Below are 22,110 nucleotides of genomic sequence, written 5' to 3'. Positions count from 1 at the left end.
CGTTTGGTCGATCCGGAGTATAAACAGAAAATTTATTTTTTTTTATAACGTGTAAATGTTTTTTTACATCACTTCCTGATTTTATGCAAATGTGTAAGATATCTCTGCCTGTGTATTAATAGACTTCCCTCATGGAAAGTGCAGTGATTATAATCACTGTCCTGCACTGTCTGAGAGACTTCACCTGAGATGGTCTCAGGTGAGGATAGTGCAGAAGGCCACTTTTTTGCTATCCTCACCTGTAATTCTTATTCGCATGTGAAGGCCACTGCGTCCTGTCCATCCAGTGTCATGTCCTTCACATATGTGTAAGAATTGTAGCCTGTAGATTACCCTTGTCATGTGGCATTTTCTGATTGGTTTCTACAGCATAATGAGGAAAGATTCAAACCTAGTGGCTCCTTTGGACTGATGAAGCACATTTTCTCTTTAATAACGAAAATAGTTGCCTGTTTTCTAAAAATAATCCCTGTGTTATCCGTGAATGTTGCCATCTGATTTCATCATCCTTAACGTTGCCAACATTATAGGGGACATCATACGTTACTGGGTCATAACTTCTATCTGATCTCTGCCTGTGCATTATTCATGGTTGTTCATTGAACGAAGCATTACCACTGCTGATGAATGATGTGCCATTAATGGTTCACCAAAACCTCTGGTTTCAGCATGGTTAATGTGCTTGCACTTCAATTCAGTGGTCTGCTATTGCTGGATATGACATTTCCAGGAAACTGAGGAGGCATGCTGCTGCTGTGCCATGGTTACTGAGGTCTCCTGATCTTAATCACCTGAATTTTTTTTTTTTTTTTTTTTCTTTTTTAAGCTGCTAATATACATTTCAATATTCCATAATTTGGAGGGAAGATTACATGGTCCTTTATTGATCTCACTGTCACCTCTGAACAACTGTTTCTTCAGTTATTGTGAGTTGTCAATACTGGAACATTTAATTCATGATTAATAGCATCAGAGAGATATTTTCCTCATAATATCCTAATCATTTACCTCTAACCGAAATTGTTCTTTTCATGTGCTTATTCAGCATAAGTGTTTTGAAATGGATTTCTGAGCTTACTGCTGAGTACCTTTATGCACCAAAGTATTTTCATATTTCATAGTCATGTGCAATTTTCAGCAACTAGATACCTTGGGAGGGATTTGATTGAAGTGTATAAGACCATGAGAGGATTATTAAAATGAGTGAGGCAGGATGTTCTTACAGGCGAGTACAAATCAGAAGGCAGAAATGTGAAATCCTAAGGAGTAACAGTATTAGCATTTAGCATTAGTAGAAGCATATGATGCAAGAAAGCAAGCTTATGCAGCATCAGCCAAAAAAAAAAAAAAAAAAACTTTCCATTTCACCCATCCCTTCTTTATTTAGTTCTGCCTTGAATTTATGCAAGCTGTCAACTTCTACAACAGATGGAAGTTTGTTCCTGCAATCAGTCACCTATTGGCTAAAGGCAAATTTCTGCATATATGTTCTACAACTGTCTTTCCTCAGTTTGAATTTATGTCCCCTGTGGCAATTAATCTGGGCAGCAGGAAGAATCCCATCAGCATTGAGCTTGCCTAAACTATTTATACACTGCGGAGAGCAGTGTCCATTGATCAGTCAGATCACCTTGAAGGTGCCCAGTTTCCAGACATTGTAATTTACAAAACTTAAGCCTTTCTTCGTAAGAATAACCCTTTGTTCCATTCACTAATCTTGTTGCCCTTCTCTGTACTCGTTCCAGCAGCTCTATATTCTTCCTAAAATGAAGCCTCCAGACTCAAGGTGTACAGGTCTGGAGGCCTCATTTTATACAAGGGGATAACCACCACCTTATCCTTGCTAGAAAAATTCCTGTATATCATTCACAAGACACCATGAGCTACTCTTGCAGACTGTCTGCACTGCTCAGAAAACTTCATATTTGACTGCACAATTAACCCCAGGTCCTTTTCATTCTCTACCACCCTGAGTGTAGCACCACACAGTTGATACGTTACTCTGGGGTTACTGCTACCCTAATGAGAGTACTTTACATTTGTCAATGTTAAACTTCAGTTGCCACCTCTCAGCCTATCTGCTCAACTTCTTTAGTCCTGTTTCTGTAGTGTACTGTCATTAGTGTCATTAACAACCCTGCAAACCTTCATATTGTCTGCAAACTTAGACATTAAGCCTGATATACCTACATCCCTCTGTAGCCGAGTGGTCAGGAGCGGGAGTGCAGTAGCACATGCTCTTTGAGTAGACCGGGGTTCAAGCCCCTGACTGCTGAATACGGTCGATCTGCCAACCCGCACTGGACCACCTTGGCAGATTATGGTCCATTTCCCTCAGCATGAATTGTTGAGGAGGCTTCCATCCTGCAGTGGGTTGATAATGGCTGCACTTTACCTTTACCTTTTACCTACATCAGTATCATTAATAAATACAGAAAACAACAATGGACCCAACACCGAACCCTGGGGGACTCCACTAATAACATTAGTCCACAAAGAGCAGTGTCCATTAATTACCAATCTGTCTTCTCCCACTCAACCATCCCTTTATCCATAGCAGCAACTTGCTCTTAATGCCACACTGCTTCAATTTGAACAGCAGTCTTCCATGTGCAATAGTATCAAAAGCCTTCCTAAGGTCCAATTATATGATATCAAAATTATTCTTTGCATTCAGTTACTTTGTGACCACATCATAGTATCCAATCAAATTGATCAGACAAGACTTCCCCTTAACAAACCCATGCTGTGTCCGAACTATAACTGAAGTCTTGTGTAGATGATCCTGCAGTGCTTCTTTATCCAGTGCCTCCATTAATTTCCCTGGAAACTAACAGATCTATAATTACTTGTGTCACCCTTTGATCATCCTTTGTGAATTGGGGTCACATTTGTACGTCTCCAGTCCATTGGGACCTCCAATTATTCCAACAAAGCTCTCATAATTATGGCTAAGGGTTTGCTTACTTTCTTTGCTGCCTCCTTTAATATAACTGGATAGATCCCATCCACCCTAGGTGCCTTTCTTATGTTTATTTTCAAGAATTTCTGCCCCACTTGCTCTCAGTTATTACAAAATCATTTAGCTCACTGCCAGAGTTTAATACACCTCTGGCATTCCCCTCCCTGAATACCTCCTCATGTGTAAATGTTGATGCAAAATACTCATTCAGTTTGTTAGCTGCCTGAGCAGAATCATCAAGAGTCGAACCATCGATATCAAGTAGACCAATCTAATTCATCCCCTTCATTCTAGAGTTTACATAAGTAAAGAACTCTTTGCTGTTTTTCTTTATATCCTTTGCCAAGGATTTCTCGTAATCTGCCTTGGCCTGCCCAACCTCCTTTGTGACTTTATTACAGACTATCTTATATCTACCAATAAGCTTCTGTGTTACCTGTTAATTTATATATATCCCATACATTTTTCTTCTCTGCCACATGTCTCATTAGTTCATCTGACATCCATTTAGGCCTAAATCGTGAAGAATATTTCTTAGTTGGTATGAAAAGCCTAATAGCTTGCAAGATTAATTCTTTGAGTGCTTCCCATTTAGGGCGCCTCCGTAGCCAGGTGGGAAGGAGCAGCAGTGCGTAGCACACACTTCTTGATTAGACCGGGGTTCGAGCCCATCACCACCAAATACAGAGGATGCGGAAAAGTCAGGGAATGACCACCGCATATCCCAGAGCAATATGGCCTTAGTTGCTAATGCTCCTAAATAACAAACAAACACACACACACACACACACACACACACACACACACACACACACACACACACACACACACACACACACACCCACCAGCAAATTGCAATATCTCATTGTGGGTTTTTTAACTGATCACAAGCTGATCAGAATGGAATCTATTTTGAGACTGACAGAAGCACCCATGTAGTTCAGTACATCATATTACGTGTTGAGTTACTGACACACCTGTCTAGCTTCACACAATGTTCATACAGAACGCATGGAGTTTTGAATGCATATATAATTTTGTGATTCAGTTTATTAGCCATAAATTGAATCACAAAACCAAAAATCCAAGTCAATTTTATATTGATATAATCAATATTAATGAAAAGGAGTCCGTCTTCTTCAATCTGGTAAGACTGGTTGAAGAGCAGGCATAGTATGTCTGGGGGGGGGGGGAATTCTCAAATTCATTGAGTTCAGATATCAAGGAAATCAACCTTTGAAACAAGAAGCTTGTATGTCTGGGGGAATTCTCCAATTCTCTGAGTTCAGATATCAAGGAAATCAACCTTTGAAACGAGAAGCTTGAATATGCAGATAGTTGCCTTTAGCTTCCATTACAACTAGATTTGTGTGATTTGAAGTTAGATGTAAAGTGAGTGGTGGGAGTGAACATAAGTATAACCTATCTTCGCATTGAGGCAGTAGAGAACAAAATATTCAATAGGTAATGGAATGAATTATGGAGGAAGAATATAGAAAAATGGTTACGATATGTGTGTGAAAATACTTGATGACTCTTTTGTTCGAAACCACTGCAAGATCACATTTCATTGATCAGAAAGCTTTTAAGATAGAAGCTCTTAATTTTGGCTAATGTAAGATGAAACTAATCTTGGAATCAGTGTGCATGCCCCAAAACTTATATACTCAATGTGATGAACAAGTACTGACTTGATGGTTGTCCTTAGACAGTTGCAAATGGAATGTCCTTTATTTTGCAAGAATTGATAAACAATCCAAAAAAAAAAAGCTGGATGTGATCTAAAAAACTCTAAATTATTAGCATTTAGCGTTAGCATTAGTAGAGGCATTTGATGCAAGAAAGCAAGCTTATGCAGCATCAGCCAAAAAAAAAACCCACTTCCATTTCACCCCTCTGTTCGTTCAAAATACCTGTCCAGCTGAGCCTTAAACTTATTTAGGCTATCAACCTCCACTACAAGGGATGGAAGTCTGTTCCACCAACCAACCACCTGCTGGCTAAAGGCAAATTTCCGCACGTCTATCCTACATCTGTCTTTCCTCAATTTGAATTTATGCCCTCTCAGGTGATTTTTCTGAGCTAGAGGAAGAATCCCATCAGCATTGAGCATGCTCAAACCATTCAAGGCTTTATACACCTCTATCAGATCACCTCGCTGGTGCCTAGTCTCCAGACACTGTAATTTGCAAAACTTAAGCCTTTCTTCGTAAGAGCACCCCTTTGTTCCATTTACTAATCTTGTTGCCCTTCTCTGTACTCGTTCCAGCAGCTCTACATCCTTCTTGAAATGAGGCCTCCAGACCTGTATACAGTACTCTAGATATGGCCTGACCATTGCCTTATACAAGGGAATAATCACCTTCTTATCCCTGCTGGAAAAATTCCTGTATATCATTGACAATACTCCATGAGCTACTCTTGCAGCCCGTCTGCACTGCTCAGAGAACTTCATATCTGCCTGCACAACCACCCCCAAGTCCCTTTCATTCTCTACCACTGTCAGTGTAGTACCACAGAGTTGATACGTTGCTCTGGGGTTGCTGTTTCCCATGTGTAGCACTTTACATTTGTCAATGTTAAACTTCATTTGCCACCTCTCAGCCCATCTGCTCAACCTTTCCAGATCCTGTTGCAGTAGCATAGTGTCAGTAGTGTCCTTGACAACCCTGCCAACCTTTGTATCGTCTGCAAACTTGGACATTAAGCTTGATATACCATCATCAGTATCATTTATAAATAATTATGTCAAGTTCCCTTACTTGTCTTCTAATTTGTGCTCATTATTTCTGGGAATACAGCTTTGTGACACTTCTGATATCTCCATCCCCCCCCCCCCAAATTCTCTTTCATAATAAATGCCCTTATTTCTAATTAATTTGATTAATTAATCAAGAATAACTATAATATTAATCTGATTAATATATTCCATATTGGGACAAAAATAGATATTGATTAAAGGTTTTATTAAAAAAGCAAGAACTACACAATAAGAAAGGGAGTAATATCATGTTGTGTAATATAATCAAAAGGTAGAATAGGATATAGAAGATTTTGAAAAATAAGAAAATATTAGAAATGTTTTATTGCTCGAAAAATTTTTTTTTATTTCTTAAGGTAGCAATTTAGGATTCACCTTGCATTTATATTTTATTATATTTGAATGAATACAGTATTTATATAAATATGAATAATGGAACACCACTCTGCATGCAATAAAAGGCATATTTAGCTACACGATTGTTTATTGAGTGACAGCTGCTATTCTTGGTAAATTACAAAGTAGGTGCTAAGGTGATTGCAAAATTTTCAAGCTAGAACAGTCAGGTAGATAGTCTAGCTTGAATAAAGCCTCCTTTTCCCCAATACTTAGAAGATCTCTCTGCATTCAGGACAGGCTTGTACAACAAACCATAGCCAATCAAATTATCCCCTTCTTTTTTCTCTTACACACACACACACGAGGAGAGAGAGAGAGTGAGTGAGTTCACCACATCTCCCAATTAACAAAGGAACTGGCAACACCCAGGTAAGAGAACCATCAAGATGTGAGGTGTAGTTTATCATTCCCACTTCTTCTTTGTTCTCTTCATACCCCTCCCATCCTCCAAATCTGCCATTGAAGGCTGCTGCAATTAGGCCATAACACATCTTTCTGTTTCAACCTTTTATGTATTATTGTTTTACCTACCATAATTTGTTATTTTATTTTGTTTCGCTTTATATTTCTATGTGCATCTGTGATATTTATTTCTTACTGCATATTGTTTTGTGCTGGAATTTTGTACCTATTTTGTAATTACCAGGCATTCACCACACAAACATAGCATTTACTTTTTCTCTCAGAGTGGTGTTTACTACCATTCATCTCTATTATGTTTCCTGCTTGTACAAGATTATTACCCTTCAACTCCTTTAATAGTATTTATGTTGATGAAGTTATTTTTGTTTATGTAAATGAATGGTCTGTATTGGTAATTGCAATTTGCTTTAGCTTACAAGTTTAGTTTTAGTGAATGTATGCAATTATTTTTCAAAGAAATTGTAGAGAAATATTTTTGATTTAATGTGTGAATTTTCTGTTATCCTATGCAGCCTTGAAACTTGCTCAAGTAAATATGTATTCTAGGCGATTAAATGATAGATTGTGGCGAAAAAAGATTACTAGAGAACATGGCCTAGTCAGCATTTTCTTCAGTTCCTCAAGCAAGCAGAAACCTCAGGTAGCAAAGAAGAAACAGTCCAAAGAAGAGAAGTAAGAATAAACAAAGAATACTCTGTTATTTTGTAAGGAAAAATTTAACATTAAAGTCATAAGCATTATAGAAAAAAGTTAATTGCAAATGACTGGTAATGACTTTACTTATTATTAATTATGTAGCTGCCTCCTTTAAATGCAGCTGTCCCTTTATCTTTACAGATTTTCTAAAGGAGTATTTCTTGTTTTGAAACCTTTATCACTCATTTGTTACTTAACGTTGATTACTTGTATTGACTGTTGCTGATAGAATGACTGAAAAACAGAATGAAATTGATTTTATAAACTTTACATTCAAATCAATCACTGTACCAATTATTTACAAATTTATATTGCGTCTTTATGGTTTACTTTATTGGATATTTTTCCAGTTAGACACTCTGGATATTCAGAAAGCTTCTGGAGCAAGTTAGTTAATGTACATGATGCTTTATGATCCGGTCTTAAATTTAATAATTTGTTTTCTGTGATTAATAGAAATGAAAAGTAAATACAATTATCTCCTTAATAATTAATTACTAAGATTATGACTTTCTAGAAATGCTTAATGAAACTCTAGTTTTATGTTCTCTAAACTTAATCATTCAGTTTATTTAAAACTATAATATTACTCTCTTTAAAAAATTAATATTTATTAATTTTGTTGTCTCTTTATTCTCTCTCTCTCTCTCTCTCTATATATATATATACACAGTAGACTCTCGATTTTCCGGGATAGATGGTAAAAAACAAATCCAGGATAATCGATTTTCCAGTTAATCCAAAAATACAGAAGTCTCCGACATACATAAGGGATATGTTCCAGGACTTCTTACTTCGTTGAGTTTTACGTAACTCGGGAATGACTAGTAACATATTGCTACTATATTATTATTGACAAATCTGAATTGAGTGTGATACTTGTTAATGTTTGACCATTTTCATACATTCTTATTAGTTTAATTTTCTGATCCAAATCGATCGCTTTCCTTTTCTTGGTAGATTTACTAGTACTGCTCTCACTATTCTCTTAGTCGGCACCATGATAACGGTCAAAATTAAATATTCTGAAAGGAACTTCACAGGGTTAAGGCGAAAACTCACTATCACCCCGCGCAAGCTCACATTTTACTAAAGCACATTTCTGGTTGTCAACAAAATTAATTAATTATTGGGCTTTTCTGTTAGTGCAATCTATTATAACGAGTAGTAAACTTGATCTTATTGCATTTGCGATGATACCGATAGCTGGAATTTTGTTGGTTTTTACATTATTATGGTGAAGTGTGTGTCCCCTTCACTGAAATCTTTGGTCATATAAAAAACCTCCATAAATAATTGTAAGAATCTTATATTTTTTTTGCTTGTTACTCTGATCTCATTTGTGCAATTTGAGCATGCTGTGATCGTCATTATTGCTTATTATTTCTTTTTGTTGTTTTAAATTTTACAATCCTAAAAAAAAAAAATTATAAAAATCGAGTGAAAACAAATTTACGTAAATCCGTAGTTGCGTAAGTCGAGGACTTACTGTATCAAAAAATGTTCAGCAACCTACGTAAAAAATATGGCGATAGATAAAAACTTACCACATACTACTCGCGTGTCCAATACGATGCTTCCCTTTATTTTTTACAATTTCGCATATGGTTTGGTCACCAACATTATAATGGTTCATTAGAGATTTAACAGATGCACTGTTTTCAAACTTTTGAATAATTTCAAGTCTTTGTTTAACCGAAAGCGCAACTCTTTTGCGCATTTACCCATCATTTTCGCGATTTCTAAACAAAAAATATATATATTTACTATAAAAAAAATTCGATATCCCTGACACAAATAACGAAACAAAATTTGTCTTTTTGCAGTGTGACTGCACACAATAATTGACATGACGCACGAAACATTTGGTCTCTTCCTTTTTTTTTGAGCGGCAGTGTGAAGACAATGGGGGTTGCAAGATAATTAATTAATCACTCTTTAATCACTCATTTGGCACATTAATCACCCAGTGACGACTTATAATGCTGCTTCTTGTCGCTTATTTACAACTTGCAAAATATCTGTTTATACCTATTCTTGTTATTACTTGAATTTTATGATTTATGTTGTTTTTTTGTTTTTTTTAATTTGGAGTCTTGAAGTGTCCCAGTAAATCGAGAATCTGCTGTATGTCTCTTCACAAGTGATGCCATGTTCACAAGTCTGACATAACAATACATGTATTATGTAACACATAACACGTCTTACATAACCTATATAATAACAGTATTTATTACCAGTTTAAGTCTTAGCTTTTTGCTGCTTTGCATGAAAACTAGTCTTAAAATATAACTATTCCTGCTTTATTTTTTAGTGCTTTAGATAGACCTGTTCATTGCACTTCCTGCTGCATTTCGTCATATTTATTTTTAATATATTTGTTGTTGTCCATAATTTAGTGTAAAATTCATTATATATTACTTCTTAAAATTGGTTTTAAAGGTCACTAGTTATTTATTTTTACGGCTCTCTCTCTCTCTCTCTCACACTTTGGTTTTATTACTATAAATTATGAATGCTTAGAACGGTCCCTGTGTGATAATGCTTTGGTTGCAGCTATGGAATTGACTATTTGTGTTTTCACAATGTCATTTCCTGCCCATTCGGTTTTGTATTTCAGGTATAGATTTTCTAAATTGTATTAAATTTAGGTTTAGGCTTAAATGGTTGTCAAATGAACTAATGAGACTCGTGACCGAGAAGAAAAATGCATGGGGTGCATATAAATTATCAAGCGACTCAGAAGCCTATGGCAGATATAAGCTAGTCTGTAATCAGCTCACAGAGGAGGTTAGGCAGGCGAAGGCAGATTACGAGAAATCTTTGGCAAAAGATGCTAAGAAAAACAGCAAGGATTTCTTTAATTATATAAACTCTGAAAGGAAGGGGATGAATCTGATTGGTCCACTTGATATCGATGGTTTGACTGTTGATGATCCTACTCAGATAGCAAACAAACTGAATAAGTATTTTGCATCTACATTCACACATGAGGAGTTATTAAGAAAGGAAAATGGCAGAAGGTTATCAAATTGTAGCAGGGTGCTTAATGATTTTGTAATAACTGAGAGCAAAGTGGAGGAGAAATTGTTGAAGTTAAACATAAGAAAGGCACCTGGCATGGATGGGATCTATCCAGTTATATTAAAGGAGGCGGCAAAGCAACTAAGCAAACCCTTAGCCATAATTATGAGAGCATCCTTGGACTCAGGGGAGGTCCCATAGACTGGAGATGTGCAAATGTATCCCCATTCACAAAGGGGGATAGAAGGATGACACGAGTAATTACAGACCAGTTAGTTTAACTTCTGTTCCGCATAAAATAATGGAGTCGCTGGTTAAAGATGCATTGCAGGATCATCTAGACAAGATTGCAGCAATAATTCAGACACAGCATAGGGTTAAGGGAAAGTCTTGTCTGACAAATTTGATTGGATACTATGATGTGGTTACAAACGAACTGGATGTAAAAAATAATTTTGATATCATATATTTGGATTTCAGGAAAGCTTTTAACACAGTTGCACATGGAAGAGTATTGTACAAATTAGAGCAGAATGGTATTAAGGGTAAGTTGCTACAATGGATAAAAGAATGGTTGAGTGGGAGAAGACAGAGGGTGGTAATCAATGGGTAACCTGTGGGACTCCACTAATGTTATTAGTGGAGTCCCACAGTGTTGGGTCCTCTGTTGTTTTGTATATTTATCAATGATATTGATGAAGGTATATAAGGCTTAGTGTCGAAGTTTGCAGATGATACAAAGGTTGGCAGAGTTGTTAATGACAGTAATGGCAGTGTGCTACTGCAACAGGATGTAGATAATTTGGGCAGATGGGCTAAGAAGTGTCAACTGAAGTTTAACCTTGACAAATGCAAAGTACTGCATATGGGTAGAAGTAACTCCAGAGAACCGTACCAACTGTGTGGTACTACACTTAAGGTGGTAGAAAATGAAAAAGACCTGGGAGTAATTGTGCAGTCAGATATGAAGTTTTCTGAGCAATGCAGACAGGCTGTCAGAGCAGGTCATGGGGTTTTGTCAGTGATATATAGGAATTTTGCTAGCAGGGAAAAGGAGGTGATTGTTCCTCTGTATAAGGCAATGGTCAGGCCACGCTTTGAGTACTGCGTAGGTGATTGTCCCTCTGTATAAGGTAATGGTCAGGCCATGCCTTGAGTACTGTACAGGTCTGGAGGCCTCAATTTAGGAAGGATGTAGATTTGATTGAGCGTGTACAGAGAAGGGCAACAAGATTGGTGAGGGGAATAAAGGAATCCTCTTACCAAGAGAGGCTTAAGTTCTGCAAATTGCAGTGGCTGGAGACTAGGCACCTGTGCGGTGATCTGATTGAGGTGTATAAGGCCCTGAATGGGTTGAGCAGGCTCAACACTGATGGAATTCTTCTTCTTGTTCACATTAAAAACCTGAGGGGACATAAATTCAAATTGAGTGAGCAAAGACAGTTGTAGAATAGACGTGCGGAAATTTGCCTTTAGCCATCAGGTACTTGATTGCTGGAACAAACTTCCATCTGTCATTGTGGAAATAGATAGCTTAAATAAATTCAAGGAGGAGCTGGACAAACGTTTAGAGGGAATGGATGTGTGAAATTTATTTTTTTTTTTTGGCTGATTCTGCATAAGCTCATACACTTGCTTTCTTGCATCACATGCCACTACTACTATTTACCATAACTTTTGATTAAATTTATTGTAACTTTCATTATAAACACTACTTTGTACGAGTCATATTGCTTCTTTTTTTTCTATTATTTTTACTTTATTTTCAAATTTCTACTGTTACACAGCTTTTGACAAGTATAGAAATGCAGTCCTTTGATACATGGTCAGGTGTAGTCCCCTGATGAAAAACCTGATCATGCATCAACTTTTATTTTTATTTTCGCTGACATTGGATTTAAATGTATTTTTGCTCTGTTTCCTCTTTTATAGCTAAATTTATCTACCATTATTTTATTTTATTTTATTTTACAGGTCACTTCCTTTAATTAATTTATTTTACAGGTCACTTCCCTTAAAATATTTCTTTTATGTTTCGGCTATTACTTCTTTTTGGCTTTTGGCTTTCCATGTAACTTATATCTACATTTTTATATTTATCACACACACACACACACATTAAATGAGTAAATAAATAATACACTGGCATTAATAAACTGAATTTATGGACTAGTGCACTTGCAGCAGCAATGGATGCACTACATCCATAATGTGTTGTGTATCATATTTTTATAAAATTATGGGGAAGATTATAGTAAGATAATCATATTAAGATATATAAATAGATGGATATATAGAAAATGCATAGGATAATATGAAGTACAAAAGTAAGTAAAAAGTGAAATACAAAAGGGTAATATACAGAACTTATGTTGCATACCCACAATCTATATGACTGTCTGGTCAACCACCCAAATTGAAGGTTGAACAGTGATTGGGGGTTCTCTGTTTCTGTGATGATAAATATGCACCAAGGCAAAATCAATTTTGAGGTTAAATAATTTTAAATTATCTAAACTATAATATATTAAGAAAGATATTTTTAAAATGCTGCATAGTGCACATTGATCATTGTTGACCTGACAGAGAATGAAGGGTATGAGATTTAGAAATTAAAGTAAGAATAAGGCATATTTACCATGTCCAAGCTGACAAGCCACGTGTGGCCTGTATTCTAGTCAAAAAGGAAATGGTATTGTGTGTAACGTCCCTCTAGTGAGAATTACCATATGGCGACTCCTGTGTGTTGGACTCAGTAAAATGTGCATAGAAATGCTTATAAATAGGCAATTAGTTTTTATTAAGTTAACGCAAAAAATCATGCTGAACCGCAGAAGGGGCGTCTACGCAGTATAATCTTATCAACATATAAAACAACCAGAAGGCAGGAATTGACTCCCTTTTCAGTCTGACCACCACAGAACAAGGAAGTAAGAACCTTTCTCATTTATTCTGATACATACCCGTTGGGCTTTGTGTCACCTATCCCAGTTTGCTGTTTCTGACACTACGTTGATGAAATTTAAAATTAAAATTTTAATTTAAAAAATTTAAAAATTTTATGAAAATTGAACTAAACATTATCCATTCTCATTGAATTTCTATTAATTTTAAGTTTAATACTATCTCTTAAAAATTAATAACTGGCAAAACTGGTATGGGGACAACAGAAACGGGTAGGTATGAGACATTACTTTAGTCTGGCTATCGTTCTGCTCAAAGCCCCCGATGAAGTAGCAGACAGATGGCCAAGTGAGGGAATGTTATTTGCAATTTACATTGTTTATTATCATTTTTATTGTTATTTTCATTATTTAGCATTATATTATTTTTAATACCATTTCATTAATATAACGTTTATAGGTCTCCCAGGCTAAAGCTAGTTTACATTTGCTAACTTGGTAGCCTGGTCCATATACACCTAATTCCCTACAGATAAATACCATTTAATTAAATAAAATCGACCAATATAATTTCATGCACGTATGTCTAATTGCCCTATGTACAATAGCATTAACTTTGCACAACTGACAAATACCTAATACTGTAAACTTGACCAGATATCATTATCATAATCTTTAATAAGAACACAATATATATGTGTGTGTGTGTGTGTGTGTGTGGAGGATATTATAACAAAGAAAAACATTTTTTTTAATGATTTTTAAATATTTTTATTTTGATTTTGTTTTTGACAATTTTTATAAACTTCTGAATTCCTAGAAAAAAATTACCCCCAGGGCATGCGTACAGTCCAAAAACTTAACTTGCAGTAGAGTTAAATGAACTTATGCAACCCAGCTAATTCTCCATGCTGCTCTTCACCTCATAGGAATTATGTAAATACTGTTCATTTTAATATTTTCAAAAATACTCAATTTCAGAAATTCTATGTGGTGTCCTAATCTCCAGTTTATAATAGATATTTTTAACATTTTTAATGACTGTTAAAAAAGATATATAGTTTCTATGCTAAAAGCCTTTTCTGTTTCTAGCTAATTGGTAATACAGTGAAACTTCTCCTAACGGACATCTCTCTACAACGGACATTTTCAAATTCCCTAACTCACCTGTATTGGTTTTAACGTGTTTGCAGCTTCTGTCTAGCGGACATTCTCTGTAACGGACGCGGACAGGCAATCTGCACTGTTTTTTAGATTAGCACTTAATTTGATCTCCCCATAACGGACTGCGGGAGAGCTCATGGCCCTTTTTCTAGGAACTTTTCTTCCACATATTGCCTCAATCGTGTGTTTATTTTCTATTTCCGATTCTCTGAATTTTATCAAGGTTTACGTCGCGGTTCTAAACCCTTTTTCAAGAATTTTAAGGCACGTGTAAAACTTCTGATGAATTCGGTGTGTGCATGGGGGGGGGGGATTTTGTCGGCCTTTCGTCTTTTGAGTTTCAGTTTTCAGTTTTGTTCAGTGCACAATGTCTTCTCGTAACCATTTAACTTTAAAAGATAAAGTCGAGCTCATTAATGCGTATGATCAGCAAAAAAATAGTGTTCACAGTCTCGCTGCAAAATTCAAAATCGGAAAGACGCAGGTAAGCGACATCCTAAAGAAAAAAAAATAAACTGCTCAAATAATTTTGGCAACACGGAAATGATCAGGTTCAAAAATCATTCCCGAAAACTGTTGGACTTCAAATTGACAATGTTATGTATGAGTGGTTTTGTCGCGAACGTGCTAAAAAAATTCCCATTAATGGGCCTATTATTAGGGAAAAGGCTTTGGAAGTTGCGAAATCTATGGGAGTAAATGAGTTCAAAGCTTCTGTGGGATGGCTAGACAAGTTCAAAACTCGGCATAAAATTTCTTGGAAAACCGTAAGTGGTGAAGGTGGATCTGTTGATACTGGGCTTGTAACAGAGTGGACCGTCAAACTGGAAGATTTATGTCGTGATTTTAAAGCTAAGGATATTTACAACATGTGTGACGAAACAGGGTTGTTTTTTAAAGCTCTTTCTGAAAAAACAATGAGTCTAAAAAACGAAAAGTGCCAGGGCGGAAAAATTTCTAAGGAACGCTTGACTGTACTATTGTGTACAAATATGCTGGGAGACTTTGAACAACCTCTTGTTATAGGAAAACCACCAAATCCTCGTTGTTTCAAGGGCATAAAGTTGAAGCTTTTGAATGTTGACTGGAAGTCTAATAAAAAAGCGTGGATGACACGAGATATCATGAGCGAATGGATAAGTCACTTTAACCAAAACATGATTCGTCAAAACAGAAAAATTATTCTTTTCATGGATAATGCTGCATCTCACCCGCACATTGAATTGTCCAACATTCAAATCGTTTTTCTGCCACCAAACACATCTGCAGAGTGTCAGCCCTTGGATCAAGGGATAATGAAAAATTTTAAACTTCACTACAGAAAACGTGTTTTAAGACATCTCATTGCAAACATGAATGATGTAACATGTGCGAGTGACCTTGCAAAGAAAATCAGCATCCTAGATGCGATTCAGTGGATTTCCTCTTCAGTAAACGCAATTAGAAAACAAACTGTCGTGAACTGTTTTGTAAAGTCTGTCTTCTCAAATGCAAAAATTGAAGTTGTGAACAGCAATGTGGAGCACCAAGAAGAACAAGAACTTCAACATCTATTGATAATGTACGACACTTCAGCTACAAGTGACCATGGCTACAAAGATATATACTCGAACTTCACTACAGAAGATGGTGCTATAGATATCAATGATATTATCATTGATATTTTTCAAGAAGTTCCTCACGAGGATGAAGAAATGGAAGGAGGTCATTCTGTCAAAGAACATATTAACGACGAACCACCGATGAAATTAGAAGAAGCGCTCATACAAATCAATCGTTTAAAAATGTTTTTTTGCCGCTGAAGAAGATACTGAAGGACTTTCGATGGTTTCTTCACTCCAAACAAATGTTGAAAACAAAATTATCAGCCGGAAGAAGGTGCAGAAGAAAATAAGTGATTACTATATGTATATTATTTACAAAAATATTGTGCAAAATCTGTATATAATTTAATTTAAATTTTACATTAAATGTTTAGCGATTTTTCTTTATCTCTTGTGTATGTCATTGTATATTATTTACAAAAATATTGTTCAAAATCTGTATATAATTTTAATTTAATTTTACATTAAACGTTTAATGATTTTTCTTTCTTTCTTTTTTTTTTTTTTTTTTTCTCCCTCACACTTCTTGTTAGCGGACACTTCTCTCTAACGGACACATTTTCGTTCCCCATGGCTGTCCGTTAAAGGGAAGTTTCACTGTAATTGGTAATGCTAGAAACAGAAAAGGCTTTTAGAATAGAAACTATATATCTTTTTTAACAGTCGTTAAAAAAACAGCCAGTTATATACACTTATTAAATAAAATTAATAACATTACCCTAATTTAATTTAAATGGTATATAACATTGATATTTCAAAGATAATTAGAACACCTTCCTCAAGTAACAATAAAATTAGTTAATGATGATTTAAAAGTAGTTTAAAGATAATTTTTTTATGTTTTATTTCGTGTATTCCCAAGGACATTGTAAACTAATTAATTTGAATTGTATGATTGTTATTTGCTGGAATAATATTTGTAGCTGTTTGTTTGTTTGTTATTTGGTTTTTAGGAGCATTAGCAACTAAGGCCATATTGCTCCGGGGATATGCGGTGGTCATTCCCTGACCTTTCCGCATCTTCCGTATTTAGTAGTCATGGGCTCGAACCCCGGTCAAATCAAGAAGCGTGTGCTACGCACTGCTGCTCCTTCCCACCTGGCTACGGAGGCGCCAATACTTGTAGCATTTACTTTGTTGTTTAGAAAGTAAATTAATTTTACTTTCTTGAAACATAGGATATTGTGAGTAATTTTAATTTGTTTACTTCCTTCCTTTGTTTCCTTCTTTATTTTTTAGTTTGATCTATGAAAGAGATTAATCGTTGTTCAAAGGGCAGTAATTAATACTGTGCAGATTGCTGTATGGTACAAAATTTTCATTCTTTAATTGATGTTACAGTTGTAAGTTGTAACTGCCATTAGCAGCAAGAAATGGAAAGGCATGTCACTTTGGATCCAAAGACGGCTAAAATGTGCCATGAGGTCATCCAAAAACATTGACAAGGTACAAGATGTTGCAAATAACCCAAATAGTTAATTGATGAAGGAAGAATGGGACAGATTACAGGTCCTTTGAAGGACATAAAATGGAAGCCCTACGAACTTCAAATCCTGGAGCTATTTCTAAAAGATTTTGACAAGAGAATAGCATTTATTGACCATTTCCTCTATATTTTTTTATTGATTATTTTTCAGATTCGTTATATATTTGTTCCTTGTATATTTAACCAAAAGGATGAATATACAGAGAACAAGAGAAGGAATGCATTAGCTAAACAAAAATTTTAACAAATTTATTCTGGCAGAGTACAAGGAGGGTATGGCGATAGCGTTTAGAGATAGTTTGGAAGTTATACCCCCAAAATTCAAGATAGAATGTTGGTGGGTGATGAAATTTGCATATAGCCCAGTCGAAGATTTAAAAAAAAAAAAAAAAAAAAAGTGTAATAAACTGTATTAGTAGAGGAATAGAAACTAATGACAAAAGTAGAAGGGCATTAGTTAGATAATTAAATAGTAGGGTAGAAATGAAAATTGTTTAACAAGATATTTTAAGGAAATTTGGACAAAAAGTTAAAAACTGAACATTGATAGTATAAACGAATATGATATAAATACAGTTTCATAATTACAAACACATGGAGAGAGGATCATAGCAAGAAGAAAAGCAATTGATTATACACTGGTGTGCAAAATTTAAGGACCAGTCAGGTTTTCACTTGTAGCTTCTCATTGCAGTGGCCTGGATATGGGAAAAGCATACCAAAGGAACTTCATGAGGTACAGGAATGATGAAGGAAACAACACCAACACAATAATGAAAACACAATGGTACAGGGGGACTTTATTCAAAAATGGGAACATAGCACTGGCTGCCAGAGATGGAACAAAGGGAAAAGTAGTCCTCAGTAGGAGATATGGCCACCCCTAATGTCGGTGCAGGCTTTGCACCACCTGTCCATACTTAGAACAATGTTGTTGATAAGTTCTTGCTTTAACATTGTCCATTCCTCTGCCAGCACCATCTTCAGCTGGTGAACATTATCTGGTGGATGTGGACATGCCGCTAGGCGCCTCCCCAGAGCTTCCCATATGTGTTCAATGGGATTTAGATCGGTACAACGGGCAGGCCAATCCGTCCGAATTCCATAGGTCAGAGGGCGCTGACTCTCTTTAAAACTTACAGCTGTCAGTTGCAGGCTCCGAAAAAACAATAAGTGTTTGCCTTTTTATTTACCTAATTGTTATTTTATATTTACTTAATACGTAGTCTTATAGTTATGCTGGTTATTTTTATTTTAATTTAGATAAACAGTTTTTGTAGATATATGTAATACTTAATATACGTAAAACCGTTATTTCGTTCGAATCTTGCAGCCATTGTTTTTGTATATAGTGGTAGGGAATTCGAATTTTTAATTGAGGTAGTTAGGTAGCTCTAACGTATAATATTTATAGAGTAATACGCTTCACCGTTTCTATTAGATTGCGTAGTATTGACATTTAATTTATTGATTTTATTAATTTCATTTATCATGCCCCAAACTAGAGCAGCAAAGCAACGGGCAAAAAGTGGCAAGGGTGCTGTGACTCGGGGGAGAACTGAGGGGGCGATTCTCCAACGCATCGCAGCCTAAAAAAATGTGCGACTTGTGAAATGTTTGCCGAACTCTCTGAAACGGAACATGATATTGCCATGGGGGATGTCTTTGTGTGTGCATGATATAAGGAGTGTAAGGAAATCAGGCGACAACTCAGCGTTGTTATGGGCCTATATGAGAGTTTGAAGGACAGGGTGGATGCCCTCGAAAGATCTAAATTGAGGGGCCCATCAGGCCCTCAGCTGCCCACATCAACGCCAGAGCTTGCACCTGGTCATCACGCAACACAGCGGCAACCCCCAAGGCAGAATGCGCTGGTCCCTCTGGAACTAGTAGTTGTTGGAGACTCTATTGTCAGGGAAACCGGAAACATGCTTTGTAAAAAGGATAGGTGGAACAGGACCAGGGTATGTCTGCCAGGGGCAAAGGTTGATGACGTTGTAGAACGGATATCATCTTTTAAGGGCACAAAAGGTGATATAGTTATACACGTTGGCACTAATGATATTAGGAGTAGGAGACCGGCAGAATTACTTAACAAGTACAGGTCACTGTTGAACAAAAGCCAAGAATTAGGGTTGAATTTGAAAGTGTCTGCAATTCTGCCCAGACACGATAGAAGGGAGTATGTGATGAGAGCCTTGTCGATCAATTAGGCCATGGAAAGAATGTGCAAGGCTCAAAGGGTAGAATTTTTTTCAGCCTGGACTGTACTTGTTAACAGGAGAGACTGCTTCTATAGGGATGGGATACACTTAAATAGAAAGGGTGCAAGAATATTTGCTGATGCTATCGAGGCAGTGTTAGGTGGGTCGGAAAACTGATAGCGTGGGGGGGATACAAGGACTAATAGTTTAACAGTAGCCGTAGGCAGAGGTGAAGGCGATTCTTGCACAACTTCTATTAGAATAAGTAGCGACCTGGAGCGTGGGGTGTTGGGGGTTTCAGGGACGGATGGCAGTCATCCTGAAATAGGTGGGTATATGGGATGTGTTAGGATAACTAGGAATAGGAGCATGTATGCTTGCATATATACCAATGCTAGAAGTATAGTAAATAAATTTGATGAATTTGAAGTGTTGGTCAAGACATCAAAGGCAGATATTGTTGGGATGGCAGAGATGTGGTGTCACACAGATATAAGAAATGCAGAACTGGAATTTGGGGAGTACAATGTGTACAGAAAGGATAGACAGGATAGAAAGGGAGGAGGTGTTTTGCTGTTAATTAAGAAAAACATAAAATCACAAGAAGTGCATCCAGTTGATATAGATGAACAATGCACTGTTGAGTCAGTTTGGTGTGACATAAGCACTGCGAAAGCAAAAATAAGAGTAGGAGTGTGTTATAGGCCTAATGACTCGAATGAGTACAATGAACAATTGTACAGAGAAATAGAGTGGGCTAGTAAATCGGAATGTCTTATAATGGGGGATTTTAACTTCCCAGATATTGACTGGAACTTGTGGGTTGGTCACTCACACACTAGTCAAACGTTTGTGGATTTATTGGATGATTGTTTTCTGCAGCAGCATGTTCGAGAGGCAACCAGAGAGAGTAATACTCTTGATCTGGTTATCAGCAGTGATAATTCGTGTATTAAGAATTTGCAGATAAAGGAACCACTAGGTGGCAGTGATCACAGTGTACTGATGTGGGATTTACTTAAAGATTTAATTACCATCAGGGGTAAAGGAAAGGGTTTTTGCTTCCGTAAAGGTGAGTACAGTGGTCTCCGACAGTTTTTAAATTCTGTACAGTGGGATCAACTGACGATGTTACCAACAGTAAATTCTAAGTGGGAAGCATTCAAGGAATTAATCATGGAAACTACTAAAAGTTTCATACCTATTAAGAAATATTGTTCAAGGTTTATGCCTAAATGGTTAGCTAATGAACTAATGAGACTTGTAACAGAGAAGAAAAATGCATGGGATGCATATAAATTATCAAGCGACTCAGAAGCCTATTGCAGATATAAGCTAGTCTGTAATCAGGTCACAAAGGAGGTTAGGCAGGCGAAGGCAGATTACGAGAAATCCCTGGCAAAAGATGCTAAGAAAAACAGCAAGGATTTCTTTACTTATATAAACTCTAAAAGGAAGGGGATTAATATGATTGGTCCACTTGACATCGATGGTTCGACTGTTGATTATCCTGCCCATATAGCAAACAAACTGAATGAGTATTTTGCATCTACATTCACACACGACGAATTATTAAGGTTTGAAAATGGCAGAAGGTTATCAAATTGTAGATTTTGTAATAACTGAAAGCAAAGTGGAGGAGAAATTGTTGAAGTTAAACATAAGAAAATCACCTGGGGTGGATAGGATCTATCCAGTTATATTAAAGGAGGCTGCAAAGCAACTAAGCAAACCCTTGGCCATAATTATGAGAGCATCCTTGGACTCAGGGGAGGTTCCCACGGACTGGAGATGTGCAAATGTATCCCCAGTTCACAAAGGGGATCAAAGGGTGACAAGAGTAATTACAGACCAGTTAGTTTAACTTCTGTTCCGGGTAAAATAATGGAGTCACTGGTTAAAGATGCATTGCAGGATCATCTAGACAAGACTGCAGCAATAATTCAGACACAGCATGGGTTTGTTAAGGGAAAGTCTTGTCTGACAAATTTGATAGGATATTATGATGTGGTTACAAAGGAACTGGATGCAAAAAATAATTTTGATATCATATATTTGGATTTCAGGAAAGCTTTTGACATTGTTGTGCATGGAAGACTATTGTACAAATTGGAGCAGAATGGTATTAAGGGTAAGTTGCTACAATGGATAAAAGGATGGTTAAGTGGGAGAAGACAGACAGAGGGTGGTAATCAATGGGTGCTGCTCTTCGTGGACTAATGTTATTAGTGGTATCCCACAGGGTTCGGTGTTAGGTCCACTGTTGTTTTGTATATTTATCAATGATATTGATGAAGGTATATCAGGCTTAATGTCGAAGTTTGCAGATGATACAAAGGTTGGCAGGGTTGTTAATGACAGTAATGGCAGTGTGCTACTGCAACAGGATCTAGATAATTTGGGCAGATGGGTTAAGAAGTGGCAACTGAAGTTTAACCTTGACAAATGCAAAGTACTGCATATGGGTAGAAGTAGCCCCAGAGA

At 36.5% G+C, this 22,110-nt stretch overlaps 1 protein-coding gene across 1 annotated transcript in view; it reads left to right on the top strand.

The window, feature by feature from the left end:
* The window catches only part of LOC150077098 (transcriptional adapter 2-beta-like), a 201,889-nt gene that overhangs the window by 122,387 nt on the left and 57,392 nt on the right, over positions 1-22,110 (top strand). Inside the window, exon 10 of the mRNA XM_090385784.1 lies at positions 7,058-7,217. Coding sequence (XP_090241910.1) covers positions 7,058-7,217 — 160 coding nt within the window. The remainder of the gene's footprint in view (positions 1-7,057; positions 7,218-22,110) is intronic.

This window comes from Mastigoproctus giganteus, chromosome 12 (genome assembly GCF_048544385.1).
Source record: "Mastigoproctus giganteus isolate SK-2022 chromosome 12, ASM4854438v1, whole genome shotgun sequence".
Taxonomy (NCBI): Eukaryota; Metazoa; Arthropoda; class Arachnida; order Uropygi; family Thelyphonidae; genus Mastigoproctus; species Mastigoproctus giganteus.
Note: the sequence above shows the minus strand (reverse complement) of the source record. Positions and strands in the feature narration are given on the sequence as shown.